This window comes from Canis aureus, chromosome 5 (genome assembly GCF_053574225.1).
Source record: "Canis aureus isolate CA01 chromosome 5, VMU_Caureus_v.1.0, whole genome shotgun sequence".
Lineage (NCBI taxonomy): Eukaryota > Metazoa > Chordata > Mammalia > Carnivora > Canidae > Canis > Canis aureus.
The window spans coordinates 30,435,280-30,456,715 of NC_135615.1; the positions used below are offsets into that span (position 1 = coordinate 30,435,280).

Below are 21,436 nucleotides of genomic sequence, written 5' to 3' on the forward strand. Positions count from 1 at the left end.
AGCAGAGCCCCGGATTTCTGAACACAGAGGGGTCAGGGCAAACGACCAGATGTGTTAACAGAGCACGAGATAAGCGGGGAGCTCCCAGCCAAGCACGTGGGGCCCGCTCGCTGCGGAACACCAACTGTGCAGCTGCACCCTGCTTCGCCACCAAGGGGAATGAGGACCAAACCCAAGAGACACAAGCAAAACCCTCTGTTCCGATGACCGCCACGTCTGTGCTACGTCCCCGTACTTTGAGCCTCTTCCTTTGGACGTGCTGAAACTAACCGGGCCTGATTTTCCACTAGTTGAATAGCCCTTCCTGACATACAAACTCATTTCTTAGAAACGCTCGTGAATATTCCCGCTGCCTTCCAAGCCAATGGATCTTCAGCAACCCCCTAAGGATGCACGCGTGGGGGATCCCTGGGTGGCTCAGCAGTTTAGCCCCTGCCTTCGGCCCAGGGTGTGATCCTGGAGACCCGGGACTGAGTCCCATGTCGGGCTCCCTGCATGGAGCTTGCTTCTCCCTCTGCCTGTGTCTCTGCCCCTCTCTCTGTGTCTCTCGTCAATAAATAAAATCTTTAAAAAAAAAAATAAAGATGTACATGTGTATACAGCAAACCGGAGCACTCCCTGTACAAGCCTCAGACCCGCTTGTCATTAGAGACATGTCTTACTCTCATGTAATTTACACAGAAAATTATCTACTTGGGAAGGTGACCTGTGGTAAGGTCTTCATGGTAATGGTTTCCACTTACAATATATCGCTCTCAAGTGGCAAAATTTAAGAATCAATCAAATTAAGCTGCCAGTTACCTTCAATTTATCTGGGCAAACTCCCCCTTGGCACCGGGAGAGGAGAAGGTTACATTACAGATGCAAAAGCAGGAAGATCGTTTTCCTACCTCCAGTCTTCCCACGCATGGGGGTTCTGGTTGAGTTGGCTGCGTCCTATGGCGTTTTATCGATACACGATCATTCTTACTAAGACCTTAACAGCTAAAGAGTCCACCCCACTGCCTCCTTTCCCATCTGGAGGGGGTGAGCTGCCCTTTGTCCCAAGCAGCCCCGTCCCCAGCTGGCTGCCAAGCTACCCACAGAAACTGTTTCCAGTCTCCTGCTTTATCTCTCACGTCCTGCAAAGATTGGTTTCTGCCAACGGTCTGCAAGGACCCCAGATAAAAGCCAGCCCAGGTCACAGAACATGCTTCTAAATTAAATACTGCTCTGCACCTCCCTCCTCCCTGGATTCCCATTTCTCCGACAAAACCAACAAGTGGGTCAGCCAGCTCGCTCTCAGCACCCAGTTATTGCTCTGGGCCTGACCTGGTTCCCCACTTTTCTCTCACTGCCACCCTAGAGTGGGGTTCTGCGTGGTCTTACCATGATGTTCGAGGCCACAACCATAGGGTCATCGCACACAGACTCAATGAAAAACACCTGGAAGTAAAAGTAAGGCAAAAACGTTAGGACACCACAAATGTGGTTAACACAAAGGGCTGACTTGGGTGTCACTGTGATGTCATCACCACACTGGAGGAGACAGGACCTCTTTAAAAATACCCAAACACATAAAACCAACCACTTGCTCAATCCTACCTCCTAGTCATGGTAACCCCTGAGAGTCCCCACCAGGGAGACTCAATCTGTAAGGCAGCAAAGCAGGGGCAGCAGGAGGTAAAGATGCAGGCAAGGAGCAGCGGTGCCCCAGACATGGCAATCAGCCAGTTCCCGAGGGGTATGTTTTCCTCACTCCTCCATGCTCCAGAGCAAGACAAGAAGTTTGGCTCACCTTGAAATCATTTTCTTTGGCAAAATGAAGGATCATGTGTCTCCTCTCTCTGGTAGTATTGGTGGCATCGAAAACCTGATAGCAAGAAAGACGGGCAGTGAGGAGAGCCCAAGTTTGAGATATATAGTATTTACCAAACCACAAGTAGGTCAGGCCTGTCACCTCCAGGTGTAAGCCAAACGAGGTTCCAGGAGAGATGGTGCCCTGCCCCCTGGGCCTCCTGCTGCCTCCAGCACTCTGGGACAGATAGGGAGCTGGGGGATGGTACTTAAACCAAATGAACAGTAGCAACGCACAGGAGAGGGTGCAAGGGAAGGGACCCTGGCTACCATGGCACAGCTACCCCAGGCCCAGCCTGCCTTGGAGGGTGGTGTCCAACGGCATACAGATGAGGGGTGATCAGAGCATACCAACCAGCTGTGCCCCGGGTCTGCACCCAGTTAACCCCCTTCCTGGGTCCCTGTGCTGCACTAGCCACTTGCTTCCCTCAACTCTCAGGCCAGAGGCACTTGTCCCAGTAGAGGTGTCCCTGCAATGTCTCTTGGCACTGCTCTGGCCACTGTTCTACATTTTGCTCCCTCCAGGGCACTACCCCACTATGGCACTGGAGACAGGGCTGGCAATTCCCAGACTTACTGCAATTTGGCCCCCTTCCTTCATCAGGTAACTTTTGACGTCTCTCAAGGCAGCTAGAGCACACTGCCTGGAACACACAGAAAGAGAATGCAGGCATTAGAGCAGCACAGCCCAAGGGGGAAGCCCACGCAACCCCCCATTCATCCTAACAAACAGACTGACCGGCAATTCCACCCCTAAACCGCCAGGCTGGCCAGGGCGGCCAGGCCCAGCCCCCACACACCCAGAGGCTCTAGGGGAGGCTTGCACGGGTGGCCACGGTCACCCTCGGGAGATGGTGCTCATGCCTGGCTGCACACAGAAATCTCTCCGGGATCTTTTACACATCGGCCGCCCAGGTCCTGCCCCTGGATTCTCACTGCACTATCTAGGGGAGGGCTGGCATCAGGAGCTTCCCAAGCTCCCGGGTGCATCTAGAATGCTGTCAGGGATTGAGCGCCACGGGACCTGGGTTTCACGACCACCCCGGGCTTAAAAGAAAAATGCTCAGCAAATGTAAACAGATGATTTTACACACACATACACACACACACATTTTGTTCGTCCTCGACGAGGCATCACTGCTGATCTGTATCAACCCTCAGATGAACTGGGCTACGGGTTGCAGATGAAGCAGCGAGCCCCAGCGAGGCCGACACACACCCTAGCACACTCGGAGGCCCGTCTGGGGAGCTACACCGCAGGCAGCTTCCTCTTTCTCCCAGAGAACCCGGCTTCAGGAAGCAGAGCAAACCCACGTCCAGGCTCCCGCAGCAGCTCGGGCCTTACTTGCGGACTTTCATGGCTTCCTCATTGTCGGGGCGGAAGAAGCTGTAGGAGCTGTACTGCTTCACGGCCTCCCGGCGGTACTCCCCGACGTTGAACACTGCGGGGGCAAAGGCAAGGACCCTTACTGACCCCCTCTCTACCAAAGGAAGCCACGCCAACGCACCGACGCCAACCCGAGTAAGGTTCCGCTAAGACGCAGAGACCAGGGAGTGGATCTCCCCACGCGGGGCTGGGAGGCCAGAGGCAGCCCCGCTTCCCCAGCCCCAGTGCCGCTCACGGTGGCCTGCTCTTCCAGAGCCCGTCTTCCACCGCCCCGCCTGCAGTCCAGCTGCATGAGACCGTGCAAAGAGGCTGCAGCACACAACTACGTGCTGGTGGGACTTAAGGGACATGGATCCCCCCAGACCATGTGGCCAGAGAAGGCGTCTTGAAGGAGGTGCAGGGCAGTAGGAAATGAGCAGCAGGTGGGAAAACATCCAGCACAAACGAAGGGTATGTCCATAGGGTGGTGAGTGACACGGCCAGAGGGACCCCCCCCACAACCACAGGGGGCAGGCCAGCCCCAGCGGGGCCCCACAAGGCAGGTCCCAGCAGCCATTTAATCGGTTGCAGGGGTCAGCGAGCAAGACCACAGCGCTCCAGGTGACCAGCCTGGCCGTGGCACTGGCCTCACCTTTCGTGGGGACGCCAATCCAGTTGAGGTAGCGAGTCAGCTTCTTCGAGATGTACGTCTTACCCCGGGCTGGGAGGCCCACCATGACGATCACGGTGGGGGAGTTGGTCAGCTTCGGCCCACAGGCTAGGGGGAGAACAAAGAAGGGAGTGAGCGAGGAAGCAGGTGCCGTGACGAACTAAATCCACGATGAACTCTCAGGAATTCTGTAGCAATTCCTATTTCATTCCCACCTCAAAGCCCAGGGTCCAGCGGGGCTGAGACACCCCCACACACACCCCACCCCAGTTATGCATCCCCATCTTGTTTTCAGGTCATGAGTGGCAGGGGCTGTCCCAACCCCAAATACCGACCCGATACCTGAGGGCCCTAAACCCAGCCAGGAACCCCATTACTAACCCCAGAGCAGAAAGCACTCTTGGGGAGAATGAGGAAGGGACTCCCCAATACCAGTGGGGGTGCGTTAGTGGTAGGAAAGGTGTTTCAATAAGACAAAACATCAGGGAGAGAGGTTTTCACTGGTTTTAAGAAAGGAGCCCAAAGAACCCTGTTCTGGACACTCAATGGGCAACGTTTTCTTGACTGGTGTCTTGCCCTTGAGATGCTAAGGTGACTCCAGCATCCTGGGGACAAGCATGTCAGGGGCCCATTGGGGGCAGGAAACCAGCCGCCTGCCCACTCCCAGCCCAGCCACACTGCCTGGTGCTCGCTGGCCGCCTGGTCGGTTACGTGGCATTGCTTCCTGGCACCGGCCACGTGGTTGCAGACAGAGCTACTGTCACCACGCCACAGGTCTAGGCAGACGTCAGATTTAAACGTCAGATTCTGTCTGCTTCTAGGCGAGTGAGTGCCAGATGGGGAAGGAAGGAGAGCCAGCAGGCCACTGACAGGCACCGGCTTGAAGGAGGACACCACCTCCAAGGGGGACGCCCCAACACGGTCCCATGCTGAGCCTGTGACCATGCAACCACGTGTCCAAACACCCACCGTATTATTCTAGGATCTGCCCCCTGGACCTGTGGGCTGGGGGCAAGGAGGAAGCAAACCACACAGAGGGGGCTGTTTCTTCTTTCACATTTGAGACCATCAGTGACCTTCTCCACGCAGAGTCAGGAGGAGGACAGGCCATCAGAAGGCCAGGAGACATTTGGGAACCACAAAACCCCTTGGCTGGGAACAAACGAGTTCGTAGCAAAGAGGCATTTCCCTGCCCGGCCTAGGTACCCAAGTTGAGCAAAGAAGCGCCAGTGGGCTTTCTTGAATCCCAAGGGGCGAGAAGAGAAAAGTGCTGGCCTTCTGGAAAACCAGTGGGGCCCTAAGACACACTCTCTGCATTGTGGCAGCTGCAGGTGACTCATGAGAAGACTCTTCTCACTTATGCCTGGAACCATTTACTCTGCAAGCCCTTCCCTCAAGCCACTGGCTTTCCTCTGCTCTTGCGTGATGTCCCCACCATGCCACTGCTCCACGAGCATCCTAATATGCAGGCACCAACCGACTGACTCCCCCCACAGCTGTGCCCATGTATGCGATGCTTATGATGGACTCATGCCAAGTAAGTGGAGACAGAGGCTGACCGATTTATCAAATAGGGAATCAAGGAATCCTATGCACAAATCTCTGGCAGGAGATGCTTTGGAAGGAAAAAAAAAAAGCCATGTGGACACAGCAGAGTAAATATCTTAAGCCAAAAATTCAAGCTGAATCTCAAACCCCAATAAATCATTTCTCTCTGATTTGGCAAAGCAGAAGCGATTTTCCCTATTCCTTTGGCTTCTTGCACAAGATTCAGTGGAACCCTCGGCAGAGGTCGCAGCCGTCCCTCCACCCTGGCACTCCTGGGACTCCAAGCAGGGAAACCTTCTGACTAAGCTCAGAGTCTGACTCTCCCTCATCGCTCCCGGCTCCTTTTGTAAACTCCCAGGTGATCTCAAGAGCCTTCACGCTATAATCATCTGCCCAGGCTGCAGCCCCCCACTACCCCCCCTCGATTTCTTCTTCTCTGCAGATCCTTCTTAGCCCATGGAAGAGGAGCACCTCTGTCCCCCTGTCACACCAGGCTCACTGGGCCTCTGCTTTCTCCTCCTCTCCCCCAAGAGCAAGGGACTGGGGGAGAGCAGGTAGGAATTTAACACAAAAGTCTCCAAAAAGGGGGATCCCTGGGTGGCTCAGCGGTTTAGCGCCTGCCTTTGGCTCAGGGCGTGATCCTGGAGTCCCGGGATCGAGTCCCACATCGGGTTCCCTGCATGGAGCCTGCTTCTCCCCGTGTCTCTGCCTCTCTGTCTGTGTCTCTCATGAAGAAATACATAAAATCTTTAAAAAAAAATTAAAAAAAAAAAAGTCTCCAAAAAGTTCGTGTATGTTTCCCTTCATCTGATACAAACATTTACTATTTTAACTTCTTTTTGACCCTCCCCCCCCAAGTTTTTATACTCAGATATATTTAGATGTCAGTGTATAAAGCATGTTTCGGGGGATGCGTATATGTTCACGATGTTAAAGCCAGAGAAGCCATTGTTGAAAGGAGCTGGGTTAACAGACTATTAACACCTTGACTGTGGTTTGCAGCAGGGAGGGGGACGGAGCTCGGGCTAAAAGCCACATCCAGGGTTAAGGCTGTCACTAGAGCAAGAGCCGAGTTCTGGGCGCCCCCCCTCAACTCCCGTCATTCCATTCATTCATTCATTGGCCCATGGAACACACGTGCTGGGTGCCCTGGGAGCACAGCCCCTGTGCTCACAGCATCTGGTCTGGGGTGGGGAAGTGACAAAGTATGAGCAAACAAACGCACAAAGTCATTTCGGAGCGTGGTGAACGCTGTGAGGGCGCAGAACAGATGTGTGCGTGGAGTGCTGGGGCGGGGCGGGTGTGGGCATGGGGGGGGTGAATTGGGGCGCCAGGGCCAGTGTCCCTGAAGAGCACCTGAGCCCAGCCCTCGCCGTCCACGGCCAGCCACACCAGTCCATCAGCCCGCGATGCCCCCTGCCCACTGGGTGCCAGCCCCTGGGTGTCAGTGGACACAGGAAAGTCTGCAAACGGTAACCAGGAAGCCAGCTGCCCAGGCCAGTGAGCAGCAGCCCCTGGGGTGACCTGAGTGGCCGGTCCTAAAAACAGTCAGTGAGACGGGCCAGGGTAATGCCCCTCGCCCTGCACACAGGTTCATTCTAGGGTTCCAGCTCCAGCCCTACTCCCCAGATTAAATGACTCACTTCTCTGATAACGTGTAACCACGGACACCAGCAGGCACCCAGCAGCTGTCCTCACCCACCACACCGACACCCACAACCCACGCTCAGAAAAGAAACGAAACCATCGGAAGACACTTTATTGTCGCTCCCCTATTTCCTGCGAGAAGCTTCCTTCTACCCAAAGGCACTCGGAAACGCCAGCTTCCAGAGATGCCAAGTCACTGGCATGCCTTTCTGCAAGCAGGTAATCATGCTTCCCGTGCTGAGTTCCGGGGAAACAAATGGAAGGGGTGTTTCAGACAGACGGACAAGCTGCACACGCGGATGGGGTCAAAGCCCAGAACGTCCAGATGGGGGACTCCCCTGCCAGGGGTCTACAGGACAGTTTGCAAGAGCAAACCAAATGCTGCAGACAGAGACCCTCTGGGACGCGGCCACCTCTGCAGGGCTCCTTGGGAAGGGCTCACATACCTGACCCTGGGGTGACAGAAGGCAGGCCCAGAACGCTCTCCAGTCCCACTGCTGGATACTAAATCGCTCAATGCTTTGCATGCAACACTTCAACCCACGCATGTCCAACAAATGGCCCTCCTCCCCTGACATGGTCTCTGCAGGCCATAGTGAGGAACCGGGCATTTTAGTGACTCATCTGACAACCCCGGGAGGCGAGCCGAAGTGCGGTGGCTGAGAGAACAGAGCGTGCAGTCGAATAAACAGCGTTGGATGCACAGCCCCACCACTTCCTCGGACCTGGGCCAAGTTACTTGAGCTCTCAGCATCTTGGTTTCCTTGCCCGGGAAATGGAGGGACGCTTCATAAAGGCTCTTGGGAGGATCAACTGCAATGCAATAGGCATAAAACATGCTCCCTGCAGCATCCTCATCAGTATGAGCCGTTATGGTTTCCATCATTCTAGACGTGACGAAGAGCCGCAGGTGAAGATGGGTCCCCCTACACCCGTGGTGAGGGACAGAACTGGGGCTCGCCTAGATTTTTCTCACCTGGAAGTCTTCAGGTGCGCTCTCCTAAACTAAACTGGCTGTTCTCAACCGGTGGCTGAACCGAAAACAGCCCCACTGTAACACTTCCCACTTGGCTTGGGCTACCCCTAACGATTTTTTTTCCCCAAAATCTCCCCCCAAAGAACTCTAAAGTGCAGCCAGGGCAGAGAATCACTGCTAGATAAGGTTGGGAATTCTCCGGAACACCCTCCTTTCCCTTCTGTCTTCAACTTGGAATGCCACCCACGGGCTGAAGCCCCTACCGAGATGAAAGTCCATCAACAGTACGTACCCTATTAGATAGACTAGAAACTCAGGTTTTGCGTGGATAACTACCTCGCCCAAAAAAGTAGAGGCTCACATACAGAGGTTCTTAACTATCAGCGCTGGTAAACTAAGCGCACAGCTGGCCTTTCCCACTAATTTACTTCCTTGTCGACGGCTTCCTTGTCAGTAAGTCCTGCCACAGTTTGCAATCGAAGGAAACTGCAGGTTTTGTAAGAAACGTTTACTACAGCGTGGGTGCGGCAACAGGGCAACCCAACTGATGTGCTTTAGACACAGACATCATCGTCAGACTAACCCACCTGGAGCGCTCGGTCGTTGTTTTACTGTTCCTTGTACACAAACACTAATGGTCACCATGTCATCTTTTAATTAATAAAGCTCAGAGGAATCTGCTGCAGACCTTCAATTAGGACACCAATTAGAAAGGCGGTTAACAGGTTTTAGAAGGAAGAAAATCCACCCAAGTTTCCAAGTACCATTAAAGAAGGGGAAGAAGGTGATGGGGTTGGGAAGGGAACCAGGAAAGACCCTTCAAGGAAAAATACCCTCTTCTCCCCATTCTGTCGAGAGACAAATGTGACTATGTGACCCGAGAAAGACCCCACTACTTGAAATAAGGTCATGTAATAAATACCCAGGCTGCAGATATTTTTATAAGGAAGAATGTGTCTGAGACTACACCCCAGAACAGGGATTCCAGGAGTGGGCGGGGACAGGAGACTTAATCTATCAGCTTTAGCACACACACCCCCCTCCCCCATGCACACACCAAGCTCTAATGGTTCTCACAGGGATTTTAGGCAAATCTCTCATCTGCGTGTGAGACGTGCAGACTGATAACGTCTAATGGATGGGTCTCTGAAGCCCGGAGGAAGGAAGCATAGCTGCACGCTTGTGTCTCTCCGATTCACACGACTGAGCGAATGCCAGCCAATCTCAGTGTGCTCCACACCAAACCTCACGTCTCCACCATGAACCTCGGGGCCCTTCTAAATGGGTGCACATGTGTACACACACACCCCTACAAAAACACGTGTTTTACCTATAGAGCGAGAACCAACCTACATTTGTATGGCCAATTATAGCTTACAAAGTGCTCCATAAATACTGGTTTTATTCAAAAGCCAAGAGGGTGGGGCTGTTTCTGTGTCTTGCTGTGGCCACATCTCCCACACGACTCAGGGTACTGCCCACTCCCCCACCCCAACAGGGGAATATTGTGGTCAGCCCCAGTGCAGAAAGCTACTTAAGAGTGTGTCTGAAAGGGCTGGGAGCAAGAAACAGACCTGCAGAGAGCCCCTGCCCGTGGCTGCCTTGCAAGGAAACCAGTTCTTAAGGCTTCTGTGGCCCCAAGAACCTGAGGTCCAGCAGAGGAGACAAAATCGTGGAGGAGAGGCCCCCACTGTCAGGAGCACCTTGCCAGGTCCCCATCAACAGGATGACCTAGAAGCACCCCAGAGCCAGCTCTCCCCGCCTCCTGTCTGGGACAGGGAGAGAAGGGGGAGGGTTGGTGATTCAGACCCGGGCAAAGCCTGAGGTGGCAAGATGTCACCATAGCCTCAGCGGCCATCTCCTGAGAAACATGGCAACAGAGGAGGCCAGCAGGCAGCCTGGCGCTCAGGAGCCACCCCTGACTGGAAGCCACCCTGAGGATCGCTACCCAGGATTCCCTGTGTAGTCTCAGGTAACCTGACCCCACCTGAAGCCCAACACCCAGCATTCCACTGGCCCCATTCGGCCCCTTAGGCTCCTGGGTGGGTTACCTGGACAGCAGGTGTTGCCTTCAAACCACTGGGACCACTCTTACTAGGGGCCTCTCTCCGCGGCTAGGGAAGAGCCCAAGTTAAAGGTAAACTTTTCCAAAGCATTTATGGCTGATGACAGGGCAGGAAGGTGAACTGCCAGCAAAATCCAAGCACAGTGGAGTGTGTGTGTGTGTGTGGGGGGGGGGGGGGGGGTGCGTGTGTGGGTGTGCTCATGCACGCAAGTGAGAAATGCTGTCAACTGTGTGGTCACTGATGTGCGGACCCTCTCCAAACCCAGGAGCAGAGGCCTGGTTCCCGGCCGCTCTCTTGTCACCCCCAACATAGAAACTGATGGTGGAGGCCCGGAGAAGAGGGCACGGGAAGGAGAAAGAAAATGCACCAAGGGAGAAGGAGGGAGCGAGGCGACAGGGAGGCAAAGGAGGGAGCCGACAGCAATATAAAGAGGGCTGGGCAGCCCGGGGCTCAGCGGTGCAGTGCCTGCCTTGGGCCCAGAGCGTGACCCAGGAGACCCGGGATCGAGTCCCACACTGTGCTCCCTGCAGGGAGCCTGCTCTCCCTCTGCTTGTGTCTCTGCCTTTCTCTGTGTCTCATGATAAATAAATAAAATCTTTAAAAAATAATAATAAAGACGAGTGGAGATTTCAAACCCCCAGAAAGAAGAGAGAAACTGGAGATGGAAATCCAGAGAAGGGACAGATGCATGGGCAGCGGGAGGGAGAGGCGGCGGAAACCGAGGTAGGGGGCCGGGAGGGAGAGGCTGGGCGGGGGGCACCCGCCGCGGCTCCCGGGGGACTGGGCGCCCCGGGGCCCCGCGTCCCCGCAGCAGAGGCTCCCGCACGCTGGGCCCCCGCGCTCCGACTGTCCCGGCGCCTGTGCGCTTCCCCACGCCGGCCGAGCCGAGCCGAGCCGAGCCGAGCCGAGCCGAGCCAGCGGCGCCGAGCCCAGCCGAGCCCAGCCGAGTCGAGCCGAGCCCCGCCAGCCGCGCCGAGCCCAGCCGAGCCGAGCGGAGCGGAGCAAAGCCGAGCCCAGCCCAGCTCCGCCAGCCGAGCCGAGTCGAGCCCCGCCAGCCGAGCGCAGCCGAGCGCAGCCGAGCCCCGCCGAGCCGAGCCGAGCCGAGCCCCGCCAGCCGAGCGCAGCCGAGCCGAGCCGAGCCGAGCCGAGCCGAGCCGAGCCGAGCCGAGCCGAGCCGAGCCGAGCCGAGCCGAGCCCCGCCGCGCCCCGCGGGCCGGGCCACAGCGCCCCCGACGCCGGCCGCAGGAGGCGCAGCGCCCGCCCCAGCCCCGCCGGCCGCCCGCGGGGAGGAGCGGGGAGGAGCGGCGAGCGCCCGGCCCGGCCCGCGGGGACCGCCGAGGAGGGCGGCGCCCGAGCCCGGAGCCCGCAGCCCCGCGCCCCGCCGGCGCCGGCGCCCGCCACACAATGGCCCGGCCGTGCACGCGGCGCGCCGCCCCCGGCAGCCCGGCCCCGCGCGGACCCGCACTCACATCTGGGCAGCGAGGGGCGGTGGTCGACGGGGATCCAGATCTTCTGCACTCGGCTCTGCGTCAGCTCCAAGGGCATCTTCACAGCCTGCACTCGGCGGCCCTGCGCCCCCCCGCGAAGAAGTCCGGCGTGGGGAGGAGCGCGGCCTGCCGACCCCCGAAACAAAGGGGAAGGGGGTGGGGGTGCGCGGGAGCTCTCCCGTGCGCCGCTTTTTGGAAACGTGCTTTGTGCTAAATGACGAACGCTCGCCCGGGGCGTGAGGCTCCACGCGCGCCGCGCCGGGGCCGGGGCGGGGGCCGGGGCCGGGGCTGGGGCTGGGGCTGCACCCGCGGCCGCCGCGGGGCCGGGCGCGTCTACGCGGGAGCCCGGGATGCTCGGAGCGCGCTGACAGCCGCGGTCGCCGGGTGCCCGCTCCGCTCCGGCGCCCGCGCACCCGCTCGCCGCCTCTCCAGCTCTGCTAGGACTCCGCGCGCTGCGCCCGGGCTTTTAAGAGTCGGGGCCGGCAGCTCCGCACGTCAGCCTCGGGGCGGGGCCGCATTCTTCGGGTTCCAGCCCTCTTTCACGTGGGGGGTGGGCAGGCCCGCCGGCGGCCTGCGGGCGCCCCCTGCAGGTGGGCTCCTGCGGTCCCGGGGCGGACGCACGACACTGGGCTCGGGCGAGGAGCCCCACTCTGAGCCTGCCCCTCCTGCGTCCCCTAAAGATGCCTGGCGCGGCTGCCCAGGAGCATCCCCGCAGCAGTGCTGGCAGGGACGCAGCGGCGCCGTCCATGTGGTGCGCGGAAGGGCCCTGGCGGCCCCGTCGCCTGGGATGCTGGTTAAAATGCATCCTGCTGACCCGGCCTCTCTGGGACGGGGACCCCAACACTCGACATTCTTAACGCGCGATCCAGGTCAGGCGCGGTGAAGTTGAAGACTCGGGCCCAGGGCTACAGATGGAAGAGGGGTTGGGGGGTTCGGGGGTGGGGGGGTCTCTGCTACCTTAGGGAGAGCCCGAGGAGGATGTCCAGAGCGCCTGTGTGGCACAGGTCTCCGGGTCACCCCGCTTGCCAAAGCTGCTCCTTGATAATCATGCGTGTTGAGTCTCACCCGCCACGACCCCTGCACCCCCCCCCACCCGGGGAGGGGGCTTCCCTGGTCCTTCATCCTCACCCCGCCCGCCTTCCTAAATCCCTTAGAAACCTTGACTTGTGCTGAGCACCGTTCCCCCCACAAGCAGCCCCGAGACCTGGAACCAGCCCCCCTCCCCCGCCCCGGGGGTCTGGGCACCAGACCCAGACTGGAAAGCTGGAGCGGGGTGGGGGTGGGGGGGGGGTGCAGAATGCAACGGGCCAGGCACCTTGGTCTTCGCTGTCACCTTTTACAATATTCACGGTACTGTCAACTCCGAGCAGAAGAGTGAGTCAAACTAGAGCCTGCAATGCGTCCCCTTGACTACAAAACCCTGGAATAACTATTGGGAGGTGGCCCCTGGATTATGCAAACCCCTGAAATTCAGGACGTTCACCCTGCACAGCTCGCACCTCCTCCTCGCCGTGTTTTGGGTTTGTGTGTCTCCGGCCTCCACGGCCCTTGGGGTTTTGCATCGGCTCGTGCGTGACACGGGACAGCCGCGTGGTCATGCCGGTGACCCCCCCCCCCCGCCCCCGGGAAGATCCGGGTGTTTAGAGCGGGGACTGCCGCCCGCACACTGGCCCTTAGGCAAGGGGACGGCACCGAGGGGCTGCGCTGCCCTGCAGAGGTGCACGGGGCTCCCTCCGCGACTCCAGTGCGCCTGGAAGGAAGAAGGCGGCGCTCCTGGAATCCACTCTGCAGCAGAACAGCGCGCAGAGCCTGCCACACGTCGCTCACGTCCCGCATGGCTCGGCTGGACCGCGCCCGCTCCCTGGCGGCGGGCGCAGCTGCTCCGCCCCGCCCCTCCCGGGCCTCCCTCCCGGGCCTCCCTCCCTTCCCTGCACCCCAGCCCGACCCTCACTCCGGGCGCCCCCGCCCCCCCCCAGGGCCTTCCCCCTTCCCCCTTCCCCGCACCCCAGCCGGCCCAGGGGCCGCGGGCGCCCCCCCCACGCCCCGGGCATCCCGACTGCAACTCCCCCCCCCCCCCCCCCCCCGCGGCCCTCCCCGGAGTCCCTGCTCTCTCTCTGACAGCTTTGCTGACTGTCTGGTTTCGGCGCTCGGGCAGCTGTTCAGAAACCCGAGTGCATTGCAATGGACTTGTTTTTCTGCAGTGGGAGCAAATGCCAGAGATGACACCCTATAACGCCCCAGGGAGAGTCCCACTCCACTCCTGAAACAAGAGTGGGCTGATCCAAAGAGAAAAACAGCAGCAAGCGGGCTCTGGAGCCCCCCGGGAGAGCTGCTGGCTGGGGGTTGACTGGGGTCAGGGAAGGGGGGGCCCGTCGTGCACGTGAGGCCGGCTGCACCCCTACACGCTTGCACGCTTGCCTCTCCGAGAAGAATCAGTGTGCCTGCTCGCGTGCCTGCTACCTTGCCATCGGCGTTTTTGGACAGACAGGCAGGGCGCAGGGACGAGGTGGCATTCTTCCAACCTCTAAGCTTGCAAACAGCTGTGGGGGCCAGCTCAGGGGCAGTGGGGTCCTCGCTAGCGGCGGCCAATCTTTAGTGTCCTGACCTAGATAATGTGTCTGGCAGGGGCTGCTTCTGAGGGCAGGAGGCACCTGAAGTTCCCCAGCAAGCACCGGCACTCGCCACCAGACCCCTCGCCCTACCTGTGTGTCCATAAATGCCTCGGGCTCGTGTGTGTCCCGGGCCATGGATCAAAGACCAAATTCTTCCCCCATCATCTCCTGCACCTGACAGGGGGACAGGCAAACGGAAGTTCACATAATCCCCCTAGCTTCTGATATGGGAGTACAAACAATGTGGGAACTGGTGGGGTTCAGGGAGGAATCCACACGTGACCACAAGGCAAGGGGACAGCTAAAACCCATGTGGCAATTGCAACCCTCAAGTACATTAGGGTAGCGTCCTTAGGAGGGTAAGATTGCCTCACTGCAAAACAGTTTAAAAACAACCCCACTGTAACCGAATTCCAAGAATGTGCGAGTTCAGACTTTATGGATTTAAACATCGTCCTACCCCCGGCCCCCCCAACCCCGCTCTGTTAATAGCTCCATCTCCGGCCAACTCCCCTGTCCCCAAGCTGGCAAGAAGGCACGCAGTCCTTTGGAAAAGGCTGCAGGGGATACACAAATCTGTCCAACAGTGATGCTTTACAGACAGGACGGCTCCGCGCACCAGGGGAGATTCCATGATCCTCGGTGCACCTAAGGCTACCAGACTCCTCCAGACTAGTCAGCCCTTTGTTTTAATTGAGTAAGAGGAAGTTTAGAGAGAGAGGTTAAGGAACTAGGGCAAAGGTCAGGACCGCCAGTTATTAACTTCTTTTCCCCGACTTGACACAGGCATCCGATAGTTCCCAAGGGGCCATGTGATGGGCACGGCAACCTCAGGGTGCTGAGTAGAGTCTGTGGTTTGAGCCTTCTCGCCCAGAACAGCTGAGCTGTTGGACAGAAAAGGGCACAGAAAGACCTTCTTGCACAGTCATGCCTGGTGGAGGTGCTTATAGAGAATTCTTGAATAAGGTAGAGACTCAGAGAAAGGTGGTGGAAGAGTGGCACCCTCTTCTTCCCCCTGTTGGCCAGTGTCATCGAACCCTTACCCCTGCTCCCCGGCGGGGCTACACAGCAGCAAAAAAGCAAACCCCACTTCCAAGATCTCGTGCCAGCGAGCCAGACTGAAACCCTGAAACCATGCGATACCCACCTCCTCTCTGGCGGGAGAATGACAGAACAAGCTGTGGCAGGCTGGGAGCCATCAGAAGTTGTTAATTAGACACAAAGTGTCATCATTTGCTCCCTTAACAATCCCGAGTCTGAGAGAGCGAGGCAAGACACCAAATAAAAGACTGAAATAAACCCTTACCTCACCATCCATCCAAAAACAAGAGAGAGGGTGAGTTTTTTTTTTTTTTTTTGTATGTTCCTCACTCATGCACGAATGGTTTCGCAGACACAGGTGCCCACCCAAGTCCACATCGGTGGGTTGAAAATCCAACTCAAAACCTGCACATGGAGCTTGGTGGCAGCTCCATTCATCATCGCCAAAGAATGCAAGCAGCCAAGATGTGCTTCGGGAGGTGAGCGGATAAATAAAGTGGGGTCTGTCCAGACAGTGGGATAGCATTCAGCACTGAAAGGAAATGAGCCATCAAGCCAAGAAAAGACATGGAGACGATAATGTGCATATTATTACTGTCTGACTGCAAGTCTACGACACGCTGGAAAAGGCACAACCACAGAGACAGTAAAATGATCAGGGACGCCTGGGTGGCTCAGAGGTTGGGTATCTGCCTTTGGCTCAGGGCGTGATCCTGGAGACCCGGGATTGAGTCCCGCATCGGGCTCCCTGCATGGAGCCCGCTTCTCCCTCTATGTCTCTGCCTCCCTCTCTCTGTGTCTCTCATGAATAAATAAAAATCTTTTAAAAAAAAGTGATCGATGGTTTGCCGAGGGTTGTGGGAGGGGATGGTTAATGGGAGAAACACGGGGTTATGTGGGGCAGTGCAACCACCGTGTCAGAGGCTGTAATGGAGGGTGCACGTCATTACACGTGTGTCCAAACTCCTAGCATGCACGACACCAAGAGTGAGCCCCGAGGTCAACTATGGACTCTGGGTGATGATGCTGTGTCAGCGGGGGTTCATCCTCAGCCACAACGCCCCACTCTGGTGGGAGATGCTGCTAATGCGGGGTGCCAGACCTGTGCGGGGCGGGGATATACGGCAGCTCCACGTTCCTCTCACTTTTGCTGCGGACCTAAAACTGCTCCAAAAATAAAGTCTATTTGAAAAATTGCTATGTTTCTGCCGGTGGCATAAGCTTGTCTCCGATCAAGTGGACTCACACGTCTCATTATGAGGCTGTGACAACAGCCCAACATGGCAAAAAGCACACCATGCAGTCCCACCAAACCCAACAGCAAGTTTCCATCTCCCTCCACCCGAGCTCTGTTTCTCCACTTTCTCCAGGCCTTTCCTTTCTTTAGGGTGCCCCTGAGCTTGGGACCAGGCTCTTAAAACTGCCCGACCTTGTTTCTTAGCCAGCACCAAGCCTGGCTACTGCTTTCGGAGTATCTTTCGCTCCTGTCAACCTCCTCACCCAATACCAAGACATAAATCATTTGCGTTTTAAAAACATTATTTTACAACTTCAGAATATTGGTGCTTTTTAAAAACCAAATATCCCACAGTCTGGGTAACAGTATGGTAGCAATGTAACATTCATTTCCCGGTTTTGATATTTTGCTGTCATGTAAGATGTTGCCAACAGAGGAAGCTGGGTGAAGGGTTCCCGGGACTCTATGAACTATTTTGTAACTTCTGGTATTTCAAAATAAAAAGCTTTAAGAAACAAAAAAATCTAAAATAGGTGAGAGTACAGGGCCTCTGAGCCAATGTCTATTTGGACTACTAGCGCCAACATGAACTGGTGCAGATTGTGCAGATCCAGGCATTGAGGGAGAAGGGAATTGCCAGAAAGGTAGTCAACAACTCTGCAGTGATTTGCATATGCACCTAACATCTCTGCTTCTTGCAAATGACACACATATACAAACAGAATTTGCATGAATCCTGTACCTGTGGAAAAGCAGAATCAAGCTCAAGCTGTGTTTTAATTTAGGGGGAAATGATTCTATTTCTGGGCGTTGCATAGACATTTGGGAGAATACCAATGGGTCTGTAGTTTGTCCCCAGTGTGCATGCTGAAAATTTGAAAAAGACAGTCATGCAGAGTTCAGCTGACTCCAGAGTTCAGTGGCTCCAAGAGGTCCACGCTGATCCCGTCTTTCCTGGAGTGGAAAGGCGTGCAAGGATGGGTAACTACTTGAGAAGCTCACTGCCCAATCTTCTGGTGTCTATTCATTAAATGCTCACATTTATTAGACACTCACAGCAGCGACTGTGTGTCAGACGCTGCAAAGAACAAGCCACACCAGGATCTCAATGATCTGGGGTCCAGCCAGGGAAGACAAGTGGGCGGGCAACTAGCTATCATCATGGTGTTCTGTGCCCAGCCTCATGCTGAGTATCACAAAGAAAAAGCTCCCACGCCCAAGGCCTTGTAACTGAAGACTGGAGTGGGGAATGTACATGTATGGGAATCAAAGCAGGAAACAGAGAGGCGGTAGGTAAAGGGAGGCTATGGGTAGATCCGTTTGGGACAGTAAGAAACGTTTGCACCTCAAGGGGGGAAGCCAGCTGGCAATTTCATGTCCTAGTCATCTCATGCTTCTTCGGTGTTTGTCTAAGAAGACACATCGAACAAAGTCAGTATCTCTCATTTCTTGCCATATGCAACAAGTACCCGCTGAGAGCCACTGTATCAGGGAGGATGAGGACAAGCAGGATGTGGTCCTTGCCAGAACTGCAAATTCACTTTTGAATTTTATAGTGTCCCCCTAGCACGCATGTGCGCGCACACACACACTCACTCACTCCTCCCTTTGTTCCTTACAGTTAACAAAACTGAGGTTCAGAACTATTAAATTACTTTTCTGTGGTCACATAGCTAATGAGCCAAGGAATAAAAAAAACCATGATCTTCAACGAGCCTGGTAGTCTTTCAAGTCTCTCCCATTTCAATCCCCTTCCAAGTGGGACATGCAATTTCCTTCCCGATAACAATGCCAACGACAAAATCTTGAATCCAAGTGGCTTTGACGACGGACTCAAAATTACTTAGAATTTGGCTATGATTTTGAAATAAGATGAAGAATCATCTTCAGAAACTACTGGGAAGATTAAGACCTAAAAACTCTCACATGATCCTACAGTGGAAGGTGCTACTTAACCTATGAAAACAAAGCCAGCCCCGCGGAGATGCCCGCATCTCTGTAACCCAGCAGGCACGCCTGGAGAGCCTTCCACCTAACGGTGTAGGAAAGCCTCATGGTCGCCAGTATGGTAAATTTAGAAAGAAACAATGGTTTTGTGGAATGAAAATGCATCAGCATTCAAAAAGAAAAAAAAAAGGTGGAGGAGGCCTTGGCATTTTGTGTACTTCCCAAAACAAAAGTTTTAGGATGTCCTGATTTATTAGCAAAGGGAAAGAAGAAAAGAAGAAATATTTCCCCATCTCCAACCTCATTCAAATGATTAGATAAACCTCAAATTTCTATTGTTAATAATTCATTTTTACAGAATGGTCACCTCACCCCGGTTGTCAAGAGCCTGACATCTTCATGAGCTCTAAGGCAGCGCCATCCCATAGAAGCTACAATCTTAAGATTTTCTAGTCGTAAAAAGAAACAGGAGAAACTAGCATCACTCATATATTTTAGTTAACGTCATAAATCCAAAATATCATTTCCACATGTTACAGTATGACACACTGAGGTACTTTACACCTCCGATCTCCCTTCCAGACATCTGGAGGGAGAGCCATCCAAGGAGAGGGAACAGGAACAAAGGCTCTGGCCTGGGATCTTGATTTGGGGATGGAGCCAGGGTGGGTGGGACAGGCAGGGCTTCGGAGGGAGGGGGAAAGAGGTGCTACATGGAGTAGCACCTTGCAGATCCATCAGGAAGGCTGGGTCCTTTTCTGACAAAGGTAGGAAGCCACCAGAGGGTGATAAGAAGGCTGAGCAATACACAGATGACCCGCTAGGGCAGGGAGGCCGTGTTCAGGAACACATTCACGTTCACTGGTGTAGCCGTCCCAGGTGCCTAGAACACAGGCACAGCCACGGTAGACACCCATGGGTTGACCGAATGAGAACATGTTTAAAGAGTGGCCTCTGGTTGCTGAGTTAAGAACAGGTTCTAACAGGCAGGCAATGATCCCAGGATCCTGAAGTAATCATAAGGTCCAGAATCTCTGGTCTGGATTTATAAGGAAGAGGGGGTGAATGACCAGGCCCCTGCATGGAGACAAGTCTCAAACAACTTGGCTCTCGAGTTCTCTTGCACGCCTCCCCCTCACCCCATAGTGTTAACCTTGCAAAACTGAAAGAGGAGGGCGAACCAGAAAGCTTTATTCTGGAAAATTCCTCTCGAAGGCTTGAAAACAAGAGGAAGGGATGGGGCAGCAAAAGAGCTGGATGTGGGAACCCGTAACTGAGCTCTATGAAGCAGCAAGGGGCCCTCCTATGATGAAAAAGGTCATCATCTGCAGTGAGAAAAAAATTCATGGATAATTCACTGTGAACCCGATGTCTTGGGCGGCCTTGGCTCTTCGACAATAGCCAATAACCCACTTTCTCCTTTCTCTGTTCTACCCTGCACAGCAGCCTTCTAATTATCACTCACCTCCCCTCGCAGAGAGAACTACCACTTACCTCCCCTCGCAGAGAGAACTACCACTTACCTCCTCTCGCAGAACTACCATTTATCTTCTCTCACACAGAACCCACGGGTGAGCTGCTGTGAATGTTCTCTTCCAACCAGCAGCTGGAAATGTGTCAAGTGGGCAATCTATACTTACATGCCATTCTCTTACCAGTTTGGTTTGTGACTCAGTCTCCCAAAGCTCGACTATCTCCGGATGCACTGCTAAAACCCAGTTCTAAACAGAAACACCTGAGGACCAGACACTGGACCAGACACTCGGCCAGTGGACCACAGCCACCCGAGCCACATTGGTCCCTCCACCGGCCCGGTGATTTCTGACACCTCCATCTTGCTTCTTTTCATTGTAAGCCTGGAGATATGCCCTAGAACACTCGTGGCTATGCTTCTTGCCAGAGTAGCTTCCCAATGACAATATTTTATTGACACAGATACAAAACACAGATTGAAGAAAACATCCAGGAGTGTAGTTAAGACCCAGAAAAGCTGGTGTAACAATCTCTGGGTAGACTCATTATGGGGTAGAGAGAAACCACGACTACCCCAACCCCAGATGTCTCCTATCTAAGGGTCTCCAATGATCCTTATGACACTTTCTCCCAAATCACAGGTGAAAAGGTAATGGGAGAAAACTCACCTTTCTAAGAAAAAGACCATGGGACTTTCAGAAGGTGCAAGATTTTCAGAGTGCGTGATTGGATAAACTGTATACAGGTCTGTTCAAGGAGGGTAAGTCAGACAACTCCTGGCGTTATCATTATTATTGTTCTTGAGAGTTCAGGCTGTTTCTTCATCAGTAAGAAAATGATTACTCAGCCATCAGTCACCCATCAATTTGGATCAGGGATGCCAAGAGCAGTGCGCAACCAGCTGGACAGCAATTAAGCCCGTGAAAGAGGCCAACCCCTTCGCCCGTCCCGTGGCAAGCTCACAACAACACAGCTTGTCGCCAGACACCTGTGTGCCAGCCTCAGGGGGACAGCGATGCCAGAACTAACCCTGATAGCGAAGGCTGGACGTTGCATGCGCACCCGGCCACTTAACCACCAGTGTCTGGGACAGTGTACACTTGCTACCTGGCCCTCTCTCCCATCCACCCCCCAGGGCCAGTAACCTCTTTGTGTAAAGAGACAGTGGGCGTAGCAACATTATTCACAATAGCCCAAGGCCCCCATGTCCATCAACATATGAATGGATAAACAAAATGTGGTCTAGCCACACAATGGAATATTCTTCAGCCACGAAAAGGAAGAAAGTACTGAAGCATGCTGCAACACGGATGAACCCTGAACTGTCACTTTGATGGGCCAGAATTGTCCTCTCCCAAAACCCTTATGTGGAACCCTAACCCCTAGCACCTCAGCATGTGACTGCGTTTGGACACAGTGTCCTGAAACACATAATTACGCTAAATGAGGTTAGGACGGGCCCCAATCCAACCTGATGAATTTCTCTGCGAGAACATTTGACCCACAAAGAGACTCCGGGCACACGTGCAC

The 21,436-nt window shown here is 55.1% G+C and overlaps 1 protein-coding gene across 11 annotated transcripts in view; it reads right to left on the reverse strand.

Annotated features, from left to right (window-relative positions):
- PFKFB3 (6-phosphofructo-2-kinase/fructose-2,6-biphosphatase 3) overlaps window positions 1–21,436 on the reverse strand; it is a 144,332-nt gene that overhangs the window by 84,466 nt on the left and 38,430 nt on the right. For 7 of the 11 annotated variants that reach the window (XR_013379531.1, XR_013379529.1, XR_013379532.1 and 4 more), the window contains exons 1-6: window positions 11,579–11,791; window positions 3,855–3,980; window positions 3,182–3,278; window positions 2,414–2,480; window positions 1,778–1,852; window positions 1,369–1,425 (exon numbers count right to left, since the gene is read on the reverse strand). Coding sequence is in view for 3 of the 11 variants with exons in the window: in XM_077897298.1 (XP_077753424.1) it covers window positions 1,369–1,425; window positions 1,778–1,852; window positions 2,414–2,480; window positions 3,182–3,278; window positions 3,855–3,980; window positions 11,579–11,654 (498 nt within the window). In the remaining 8 variants the exon portion in view is untranslated. Of the gene's footprint in view, window positions 1–1,368; window positions 1,426–1,777; window positions 1,853–2,413; window positions 2,481–3,181; window positions 3,279–3,854; window positions 3,981–8,630; window positions 8,704–11,578; window positions 11,792–21,436 lie in introns of those variants that run through there. The other 4 variants (XR_013379534.1, XR_013379535.1, XR_013379536.1 and 1 more) reach the window with 2 other exon arrangements.